The sequence below is a fragment of the Bombus bifarius genome, unplaced genomic scaffold (assembly GCF_011952205.1).
Source record: "Bombus bifarius isolate JDL3187 unplaced genomic scaffold, Bbif_JDL3187 scf7180000007990, whole genome shotgun sequence".
In the NCBI taxonomy this organism is placed as follows: Eukaryota; Metazoa; Arthropoda; class Insecta; order Hymenoptera; family Apidae; genus Bombus; species Bombus bifarius.
Window position 1 is genome coordinate 1,398,606 of NW_022884371.1, and position 12,366 is coordinate 1,410,971.

The 12,366-nt window shown below is 35.2% G+C and overlaps 1 protein-coding gene across 3 annotated transcripts in view; it reads right to left on the minus strand.

Moving 5' to 3' along the window:
* Window positions 1-12,366, minus strand: part of LOC117205328 (balbiani ring protein 3) — a 32,590-nt gene that overhangs the window by 12,121 nt on the left and 8,103 nt on the right. The window contains exons 1-3 of one of the 3 annotated variants that reach the window (XM_033443627.1): window positions 5,131-5,184; window positions 3,728-3,846; window positions 526-665 (exon numbers count right to left, since the gene is read on the minus strand). In XM_033443627.1, the coding sequence (XP_033299518.1) occupies window positions 526-665; window positions 3,728-3,846; window positions 5,131-5,145 (274 nt within the window). In that variant the 5' untranslated portion in view covers window positions 5,146-5,184. Of the gene's footprint in view, window positions 1-525; window positions 666-3,727; window positions 3,847-5,130; window positions 5,240-12,366 lie in introns of those variants that run through there. The other 2 variants (XM_033443630.1, XM_033443628.1) reach the window with 2 other exon arrangements.

Genomic DNA, 12,366 nt, shown 5'->3' on the forward strand with positions numbered 1-12,366 from the left:
ATGTTTGTGTACAAGGGTTCGAATAGTTTCGCGAGCCTGTGTACAAAAACACGGAAATATCTCCAGTTGACGAGGTGTTTGAAGGAGGATAAAGAGGATTAAGCCTCTCCTAAGGATGGGCTTGGCTTTTTCCGGTGGTTTTTCGCAATACCAAGGACGAATCTGTCGATGAGAGGACGTCTCTCGAAATCCGATCACGTCTGTGGCGTAGCATTATATGTAGATGCACGCCCGTTTCAAGAGTTTGCCTTCCTTTTTTTAATTCTTTTTCTATCTCTTTCACAGCGTCACCCCGTGCACGTCGTCACCGCCTCGTTGGTCGAACGTGAACACAGCTACACAGGCCTCTATTGTTTGCTAATGGCCGCTCTTTCAATAATTCGGGACCAATCATTACAGGCGAACGAACCGCGGGGCTAGGGCGGGGAAATTGCTGGAAATAAAATAGAAGAAAAAAAAGGAGAAAAGGGGTTGGGGGAGGGGGACAAAAATAAAATAAACGACGTAGAAAAAAGATAGACGTACCTGCTGTGACCGACGATGACAAAGATAGTAGCAGCCAGCAGGTCGATGACACCCACACAACGGCGCAGGCAAGCCCACCGTTGCAGAAATCACGGCGCATCCTCAGCGCATCAAGTGATTTTTTAATCGGCTCGCTATATCTGAAATTGTCCAGAGAGGAAAAATATAATGAAACGATTTTAAACCGGTGATATGCGTTTGTCCGATAATTTTACGCGATCGCTCGATGTATAAAAAGACTGTACATACATAATACATACATGTATGTACGCACGTACGTTTAGCAAATCTCCAGCGCCTGAATATTTTATTCCCGGATAATCGTATCTATCGGTCTGATTACGCTTGAAAAATTGCTACTCGATAAAAAAAATATCATGCATCTAAATTCAATTTGAAATTTGAAATTCATATGTAATTTCAGCATGGTGCATCTGTTTGTTATTCATGTCAATGTTTCAGTGAGTTTCAATAGAACGAAACGTGAAATATCCGACTGCTTTTATTATTGTATGTGGTTAACGAGGATTCAAGAATTATTATCGAACTGAGAGAGTGTTTAGGTATTTAAAATTTTAATTGATTTAAAATTTTGCCACTTATATTACCATTTAGTAAACTAAAATATAACCAGCTTCGTGCAAATGCATGAAAAATTGTTGATAAATTAAAAACAGACGAAGACAGGGATTATAAAATTTACACTACAATTCAGAAAACCATACATTTTTGTTTATTTATACAACCGATTGATGAGCTACGATACGACAGGTTTTATATATGTATATTTCATCAAGTCCGCCGCTGATGGCCTATAATCAGAGTAATGCATATTGATTTTTTGAAGCTTCTTATTTAATTGGTTATTGAAGCAGTTTTTAATGGAGGAGCCTTGTGCTCCTTTTATCCAGGTAAAATGGGAAAGACTACATAGTTCGATAATATTAATGATAATAAACGAGATTAAATTGAAAGGTAAGTACGGGCTAGACACGAATTTATTTTCCTATCGGGGTCAGAAAGCTGCCTGATCGTAAGCAGAGAGCTGATGGAGAAAATAATTAATCGGACCTTCAAATATTTCGAGGAGAGAAAGTTGGAGCGCGTGACGGAATCAAGATCCAAGGAGTAACACATTTTCTGTTTCCTCTTTCCGCGTGGAACCGTTACTATTAAAGTACCTTAAAGTTACGTTTCGCCGTTTCCGGGGCCAATAAAGCTCGGGATTATAGATCCGTAATGGAAAAAGTTTCTTCTTAGAAGCCGGAGGGAAGTCGCTCTGCCAATTGAAAGCAACAACCGGGCAGTTTTTCATTTTTCTTTGATACCTCTCCTCGTCGAAATTAAAGGGACGAAAAAGTTCGTATCGGCCGATGTGTTCGAAATTTAGGTGTATCTTGACTCGTATAGGAAAGAGTCAAGTGTTAAGGACGATTTTATCTTAGCACACTAATCTTATTAAATTCCGTTTTCTCACACTGTGATTATGGAAGGAAATCCCAAAATCTTGTGTGTGTATATATATATGTTTAACGTTGCTTATAGCAGAGATAATCAGCAACGCAGCACAGTTAACAGTCTATAATTTCAGATAGAATTTTGTAGATCTCACCATTTTTCAGCTGAAGTTCAACAATTTCGTTGTATCATTAGGCAGTTTAGTGGCTTTTTTCTTATGATCATAGTTTCTGCACTCTACTATGATATGTTTAATAGGCATTGTTTGCAGATTTGCATTGAGGTTTATGCTTGTTGAGTAGACACGAACGAGTCAGTGCTGGGTGGCTGATCCTAATTCTGCTAATTGACAATTGAATTGTTGGATTAATCATCTTTGGAAATATTTGCCATCCCGTATCTCCATCAGCTTGCTCCATATATTTCCATGCATCTTATAGCTAATATTCCTATGGAATGCTATTTTATGAAAGTATTTAAATAGTTTCTTGTATCATTGTATGTGACGTAGTTGATAACTTTTTATGTTCTCTTGTGTTAGCTGTTAGTTTTGCTGCCTTATCTGCTTGTTCGTTTCCTTGAATACCAATATATAGTGGTATTATATTTGTATTATTATATTGCAGTATCATATTACAGTGCTATTACAGCGTATTGTTACACTTCTCCCTTCATGATCACTGTAAGATGTTTCTTTAATGTCTTGAATGAATGAGCTTGAGATTATCATATTGCTAATAAGTGCGATGGTACTTTTAGAGGCTTAAAATATTATAAAACATTTTCTAGGAGATCTATTAATGAATCGTAATGCATTTAAGTGCTAGTAAACTCTTGAAAACAGAGCAGATGTCGTGCAGATAATATTAGTTGTTCAATACCTTATTGGTATGTCTGTCTCTCTAAACTGCAGAATTCTATAATATAAATTAACTAAAAGAAGCGTAATTTCTCTTGTTATCAGGGAAATTATCGCCATTATTGGGAACGTTTATAACGTTAAATGAATTGTGTCTGTCTTCATTCCTACCATCTTCCTTGATTAAAAAAGTTTGACCTGTCGTTTCCATAATGGTATTATTAAGCCTGTCCTTAAAAAATCCACATTAAGTATGTCTTAATAAAACGACACTAAAGGAACTAAAAGAAATATGAAACTAAGAAATCCTTTTTCCTCTCAAAGAAAAAAAGAACAAATAACTTATCAGTACCAAACTAATTCTCTTGTATACTTTCTTGTATATCAAAAACTAATTTTCCACTAATATTAAAAGGAAGAATACGAAAATATAAGAAGTTTCTTCTTTCATCATATAAAACGTAACGGTGCATTTTCTAAACAGAAAGAAGATGGGATAATAGCTGCAGTATTCAACAATAGAACGATCGTTGCGCAGCGGTCGCGGATTGCAATTAATTTTGCAGTTCAAGAACATCGACCCGATGTCGCTTTATCTTTGTCTCGCTGTTAATAGGCAGATGGAAAATAATCTTTAATTCTATAACCGGTTGCAAGTGGCACTCTTGGAAAACTGCATCTGCGGCGTGGGCAAAGCGACGAGGACGACGCGCTCGTGCAACTTAGGGATTCCCTTCTTTAAAAGGGAGAATAACAATGGAAGTTATGTCTCCTTATTCGTTATGCCGCGGAGAATATTCTAATGCGTTCCTCTCCGTTATTCATGAGCCCCAGAGTCAGCTTCGAGATCTACGAATTGTCGGCGACGTTTTCGTTTCTTTTCACCTTCCTTTGTTCCTCGTTACAACTTCGACGTCGGCGACGTTTCTTCGCCCGCCACCACCCTCCCACCCATTCCGCTCTGGTACACGGATATTTTCATTGTGGCCACCGTTCCAACAGGGCTAAAAAGATGATTAAAGGTAAAAGAAAAAAAAAGGGGAGATTTGCTTTCCCCTTCCTGTTTCTCATTCCCTCGCCCCTCGCGGTATCTTCGATATTTTCCCTCGTAAAATTGTTAGAGCGAAACCTCAGGGTGCCTGGTGGAAAATTTTAAACAGTTTCATGGATCTTTTAAACCTTTGATGATGTAATAAAATGGCAAGAAATTTGGAATGAAGAAGTTTAGTTTAGAAAAGAGTTATTTCTTTGTCGTATCTGATGCAAAATAACGTATAATTTCGAGTTTTTCATTTTTTTAAACGGACCAGAATTTATAATTTCAACTGATTCACTGACTTCAACTAATATTATGGTCTCTTTCGTTTGCCACTTTTGTAAACCTAATTTTCCCATATCTCTAAAAATAATGCAGATACTCAAAATGATGAAAGTTATTAGCCATGCTATATATTTCCTTTGCAGTGTCAGATAATCGTCGATAAGAATTATATTAGATATTAAGAAATATGTAAATCAAAGCAGCCTCTAGTAGCTTGTTCTTCCAACTTTTTTTCCACTTTCAACGTGTCTTTCACTTTGTTTGCGCACGTTTTGTTAAATATTCTCAAATCTTGGGGCAGTCTCTTACATTAATCCCCCATCCTTCCTTCAGTGTGTTTTGCTTTAATCTCAAATTTAAACGAGCCACTCACTTTTAATAACGATACGGAACTTCGTATTTTTCATGAAAATTCAATTTAAGTCTATGGGAGAACTTCCAAGCTTCCCTTAGAAGTGTTCGTCTCCCTTTTCCTTCGTCTTCATGTTCTTCACGATATTAAATGCACATCGATTGTTTCATTTAGGAAATGCAAATAAGAACCACAAACCAGAAACCATATAACAGGTAGATTATAAGCGTTTATGCAAATTTATGCTTTTTACGAGCACTGAAAAAGGATAAAAAAAAAAAATACTGCGATATATTATGAATTGATTAAATTAATGAATATTTTGGATAGTTCGTATATTTTTGCATTTATATTTTTATAACTGTGTTATTTAAATTTCAACCTCCTGCATATGCATAAATATTCATAATTCAATAATGAGATACAGTGGCCATTTTTTACAGGCGGCCAATTTTTTTAGCTCAAAACGCTTTCCGAGAAATTCATCTTAATAAGAGGGTGATTTTAATTGCTTTTAATAAATTAATTTTTTTTGTCATTATTGTGAACCTTTCAGAGATATTTATTATCACGTTATTATACTTTTCATCCTCTCATACTATACATATACGGTACCTTATAATCTTCCATGATCAAAACACCTTATAGTTTATACGATGATCGGCTGATAAGTAATGCACACTCGTCTGTATCGCAAGAACGAAAAGAGTTAAGGCTGTGCGTGATCGCTCATTTTATAGCTACAGCCCTTCTTTATAAACATACCGAGTTTCAATAAGTTTGTTTGACGCAATCACCAACAGTAACGTTTAGAGTGAGGTTGAATATCAATGCGATGTCAACGAGATTCAAGCGAAGTGCAGTAATCGAGTTTCTGATGGCGGTAAACACTGCGCTTGCGGAAATTCTTCGCCGTTTAGTAGCACGTATATGCCACGATATTAAAGACCATGAAGCGTTTACGAAGACGTCTATATGCCGGATTTGGAACTCGAACTGGATATCATCGCAGCGTGACAACATTCGGCCGCATACCGCACGCACAACGCTTGACGCTTTTGCAAATGTAGAATTTCAAATTGTTCCACGCCCGCCTTGAGCCGGAAATCTACTGGCCAGCTAAGCCGACCCAAGGCGATTTGCTTTAGCGCATTTATGCGGAACCGTTTCCATTGGCAAGTTAAAGTGGTCAGGTCAAATGTTGTAGTTCAGATCTGACTCCTTCCGATATTTTTTACCATTTCTTTCTCGAATAGAAAGGGACCTTGGAAAGTATTCATTTCATGTCAGACGATAAAGTCAAGGCAAGTGTGAAGTCGTTCGCCAAAAGTAGGTCGACAGAATTCTGCATTGGCAGATTGAAGAAGCTCGTCACCCGTTGACAAAAATGCATCGAAGATAGCGGCGATTATATTAAAAAATAAATACGGTGTTTTGTATCTAGTTAATTGTAATTTTATTTTCTTTTTTTTTTAGATTATGTATTCTGAGATATAGGCGAGTGTGCATTAATTATCAGCCGACCTTCGTATCTTTAAACCTAATTAATTACATATTTCTCTTGTTAACCGTGTCCTATTAACGCTTGAAGACTATCGTGGTTGGAATTTCTTCCTATGCAAATTTTGTTTCAACCTTTAGCTACTATAGAACAAGTGTGAAACTTTCATTCTACCTTTCTGTATAACTTGTAATGATAAATAATTATTAAAAAAAGATGTTTTCAATACATTGTTAATCAGACTTGCATCTCTCCCTTGTTAATGTATGAAGGAAGAACACTTATATCTGTATGTGCGTAACGATGCAATAAACATTAGCGGTCTGTGAGACCGCCTATAGCAATTACGTATGTGTCAACGTCTACAGCAGTTAAGGATTAACATCATCGTGATGTTATTTATAACCATCGCGAACAACAATTCCTCTATTTTTTACCCAATGTCAAATAATAATAAAACAATCACTTGCATTCATATACTGGATAGAAATATCACTCATAGTGCTTAAGGATTCTTAAGTATTAAAATTGTATCTTCAAAATCATAGATTCAACAATAAGCAAAAATAATGTTATATATTTTTCTCGTGTAATCTTCAAATGCAAGAGATCTACGTAGCATCACGAAATGTAGAAGAGAGGACGATTCTTATATCTGCCATTCCAAGCTTCGTACGACACCGGGTTTGCGTCGATGGCGAAATTACCAACGGTTACATCCTCTGGGAAGCCTTTGAATTTAGGGTATATCCCGTCCGTATGAATAATGCATCGAGAAAGAGAGCGTATTCGCGACTCCCTTCATCCGCCATCGTTCTGGTAATTACATCGATGATCACGTTAAGATTACTCCGGAACGGTCGTTACGCAGCTATTATGCCGAAAATTCTAATTTCTACGCGGCCTGCTAGTAATTGATACCCAAAAAGCGTGGCCCGCGCTCTTCGCATATCTCCGCAACAATTTCATCGTGGTGAAACGTTTAAACAAGGAACGTTGCCTTGGGATATTGCCTGTGGCAAAATTGCTACGTTATAGCAATCTCTGCGATTACAAAGTCACAATGGAAAGAAATTTTACTTTCGATTGTCCGTAGGCTAACGCAGTGAAAAATGTAAGGGATTTTGATAAATTTTTCGAATTTAGCTTTATGATGCTATAACTTTCCTTCCCTTCTCGTTTTAGAGTATACTTCGTCGGAAAGAATAATGGGGAAAGTTTTTACTATTGGTTAGACTAGTATATGAGTATCCTGAATTCGGTTCTTAATCTGTTCTTTTCTTTTTCTACGATAATAAATATTTGTTATTTAAAGTTTGTTATTGGAATTATTTTTTATAGATAAATAGGTGAATCGATAATTGAAATCGCATAAAACTGGAATTTACGTACAAATTGCTCGACTTTTGAATGTTGAATACGAACCATGTGTTCTGATAATAAAATGAAGAAATTGTCTAAGCGACTCAATATTTTATATATAAAATTTACAAACTATCTAATTTTTGTAGCTAACTATGTCGTTTATGTTCCTTGGAAATTATTTTATAATTTTACAATGATCAACTGTTTGCTGATTAACTAAACGAATAGCAGAACTTTCCACTTTAAAGCGAATATCGACTAGATGCTTTTAACGGTCATCATCGAACTGACGTAAACAGGTGACAGTAAAGAAGTTTTGAAGCTTCCGTCCCATAGCTTTTATGTCCATATCAATCTCTAAAATTAACTCATCTAACAACAACTCTCGAACAAGTGTTTTAAAAATCATTTTAAAAACTCCCACGCCAAACAGATTCTGTATCGTAATTTATTATATTATATAATTTATTATATATTATATTATATTATATTATGTTAACAAAATACGTATTCCCTTTCATAGGTTCGATGATTAAAATACAAGATCAAAGCAGCACAACAGGACTGTTACACTATATCATATCTCCATGCTTCTCAAAACATCAAACCAAATGTTTCTTCCCTAATTTTGATCTTTCACTGAAAAAGTTTCGACTGGGCCATCGAATTACAACCTAAATTCAATTTTCTTAGAAAAGCAAGGATGTCACATGCATTCTTTCGTCGACCTACGTTTTGGTTTCGGATTTCCAACGGACCAGAAAACGGTCCATGGGCCAGAAAGATCAGCCTTCTCTCCCAAGGCTAATACACACAGGATGTGGGTCACTTCGTCATCATCGGTGTTCCTTCCGGGTCGAGCTCTCTCGAGTTAACTTTCTATTGTCATGCATACGTATATAACCAATCCTCGATCACAAGCATGGACTCATCCGTGCGTCATCGGTGGAACACTTTCGTGGAAAGGTACTTTTAAATGAGTTTCGAGTGGAGTGGTCTCTCCCATAGGTCGTCGACCGATGGAAATCGTGAATGACCTCCACGAATGTATAAATCCATGCATACACGTGCACATTGTACACTATCTTGCATACACTATCGTTCAAAAGTAAGTAATTTACTTACTTTTGACAAGATACGTTTTAATTACAAAATTCCGGTCATATCGAACTGCGATGATTTTATTCGTCGCGATCACCATAGCTACAACGATATAATAACATCGATTTTTGCGAGTCTATACCTGAGCAATGATAAAACCGGCGTTTCAAGTTATTATACTCTATAGAACTATTTTGTTATTTGACAAATTCTTTATCTTGAGATTCTTTGATTTTTCGAATATATGTAAAACAGATTAAGAAGGACCTTTTAAACTGATGTAATGGTACAGTGCATATACGAACGTTGTGGTGGACCACTTGCACAAAAGAAGAAACGGAAGAACAAAGAAGATCCTCCAATTCGACTGCATCCTTGTTGATAAGTAGCTCAGTGGTACAAGCGTAGGCTCGACGAAAATAGAAAGTATGTATGTATCGTGGAACGTTTATATCATCACTATGCCATAGCATGGTCAGTGCATTATAGATCATCGGTTTGAGCCGTTTATTAGTACTTCCTACATTTTTTCCCGACTTTCCTCCGCTAGAAAGCGACCACGTTCCCCTCGAACGATCGACTATTCGTAACAACTCTGTAACGTAATTGTAAAGCGCTAATGGAAAATTAATGTGGGAAATGCATAACATATCGAAAAACATGTGGGCTTACGTAAACTTGAAGACTTCGACACGATTCGTAAATTTTCCCCATAAAATATTGGAAAATATGTTCATATAATAAAATACTGAAATATTGTACCATATTTAATTATATATTATGAAATATTGTATATATTTTGTACTATGTTTTAAAATATCCACGATAAAGATAATACTACAAATACAATACACGATGAGAATATACAAAAGTAAAAACATATTTTAAAATAGATTTTAGAACAAATTCGGGAAAGAGGGCAAATTTTTTAAAGCTAATTCCGACTTAGCTCAATAAGGACAAAGGAATAATTTATCAATATGTTATAAATAGTCAGGTTTCGTTAAATCTTATAATCTTGTCAAATTCCCTTCAATATACATTGAAAAAGAGACCAGCAGAACAATTAACTTCGAATAGATACTACAATCTAATTTCAAACTTCGTAATATGAATTCATAATTCCAAAACTTCCCCAGTGAAATGAAATAAAAACTAGGGAGAATATGAAATACTCCACGACAGCCAACAAAATGACTTTCATCCAGCTCCATCCATATGTAAATTGGCTATCTTTGCCTATACTGTACGAACGTCTCGTTTGCCATTGATAATACCACTTAGAATAGAATTTCCAGGAAGAAAATTACCTATGAAATCCACGGATCTCTTCCGAAAAGCCTGGAAAGCGTTCCTTGAGAGCGACGTTTGTTGTGTAGCCGATTGCATCCAGACAATAACGAGCATTACCTTTCATACCGGAAGTAAGCGTACAATATGCAAGCCGGCGATATTGCGCGCCATTAAGAAGATGCCCATTCATGGCTCAAGCAGAGGAACGTTTCCTATTCTTCCACAGGAAACAACTTTCCACTTTGGTTCCTCGTTGTTCGAAAACGTTATACGCTAAGTGCTGAACACTTCTGACTTGCACGTTTTCGCAAGAGTCTCGGAACACCGATTGAGAAAACGTATTTTCACGTCGAGGAGACATAATCACGCCACGTTGTCAGTGCTCCTTTTATTTTCGTTGAAGTAGCAGCTTGCAAGATTCGATTCGTACATGTTAAGATACATTATATATTACATAGTCGTTTTCTTACTTGTGTCTTCGTCAAATGCCTAAATGATCCATTTGGAGCAGCACTCTATCGTTCATAAGTATCTTCATAAGTTCGGTCGACGATACTTGGATCGATTCGTGGTATGTGAATTTTACTGAAGTGTACAAATTAATAATGAATTAGAAGCAACATTGATTATTTTGGTTATGGAATCGACAGACCGTAAATCTAAATTAATAAAAATAAAATAAAAAAATAAAAATTAATAAATCTAAACATGGCAACTTTTGTATATAACAATATTTTAGAATTTGCTATGTATAATAGTAGATATATTTTCTATTTAAATATCAGCAGCTGTATTAACATTGAAAGTCCGTCTATTAATTTAGAAAGCTCTTCCTAATCTCTCTTATAATTAAAAAGATAACAAATCTGAGGATAAAAATCTTGTAAAGTGGCAAAGATTAGTTGTGTGAGATATAACAATTACAAACGTCAGTTTTATTATTATTACATATTGACTTTCAAAAATCAATTTAATCAAGCTATAATATACTATTATACGTAGCTGTATAGAACAAAATCTATAGAATAAAAGCTATAGAATAAAATCAATGCAGTTTTATTTGATCACAATTTTTGTAATTAAAATACATTTGATCGAATGTCAGCAAGTCTCCGCATACTCTTGGACAAGAGTGTACGTTTACAAAGAGTCAGAACGTCGATAGAGATTCGAGGAGTGGAAACACACGAGTTAATGGATTCGTCCCGTGAATCCGAACGAGTAAAATAAAAATGTCCGCTAATAAGTGTGTTCCATGGTTACATAGAGTACCAGCCACGTTTAAAACCAGCTTTCATGTCGCTTTCTCTGCAAACAATTTCAAAGAAGAGACTCGTTTCGAAAGCGGATATATGCTGAATTCTACGACCATGGCCTATCAGTCCAAACTGAGCATCCCCTAGGCTTTGTTAGTCGATGTTATTTCACCGGGCTCGTCTGTTGCGATACACGACACCCAAAAACGAACGCTCTAAGGTTTCTCGAACATACCGTGCGGAATTCATAATTGGACGACATGTTGTAATCGTGGATGTTGATCGTTTATAATAGATTGAAGCAACATGATATTAATTTGAAAGATTGATGAAAATTCTAGTATCCGAAAATTCCAAGCTATACATCTATTTAAGTGTCAGGCTTCAATGTTTCTCATGATAACATTGCAATTAATATCGAGGATAGCATATATTGTAATAATATTGAACTAACTTATGTCTCGTGTTCTACTGTTGGAGACATTTGGTAATATATTTCGTATTTTATTGCGTTAATCATGAACAGTCGTAAATTAAAAATAAGAATGTAAAAAGATAAGTAACTTAAAAATATTCAACGCAACGAGATAATCGGCTATTGAAAATGATTATCAATAAAAATGTAATTAAAATAATGTAACGTAATATTCGAACAATCCAATTATGATTGTATAAATCGTACATTATAATAAAAACATTTATCTGACGACTTAATTGGCCTCATTTACAAGCTATTCCCTTGATAAAGAAATTGCACAAATTTTATGAATACAACCGTGTGTAATTAGTAACTCGTTTGCCTGCCCGTTGGGGCATGAACACAAAAGAGCTCGTGAATATTCACCGTAACACGCATAAAAGATAAGTGAAAAATGAATGACTAATATTATCGTAAAATCTAATATTAAGCAAATCGATACTAAAATAATATTAAGATACTGATACAAAAAAATCACCGCTAACTTTTACTTCATTCTATTACAATTAAATATTATAGAACGATTCTAAAATTTTCCACCTTTATACAAAAAAATCAGCCTGACCTTCGCTTCGTACTATTACTATTTAAAAAATTATAAAACGACTCAAAAATACTATTACAATTAAAAGTTATAAAACGCTTTTAAAATTTTCATCTTTTTTTATATAACAAACACTAGTTATTACGATATTACAAATTAAATTAATAAAATAATTTCGAAATACTATTACACTTAAAAATGATAAAACAACTTCAAAATTCTGACCTACATTCATTGCTCTCTACTTCCATCAAACATCGCTAATAAAACGATTTAAAAATTCTGACCTATCTTCATACAAAAAGGCTATTCT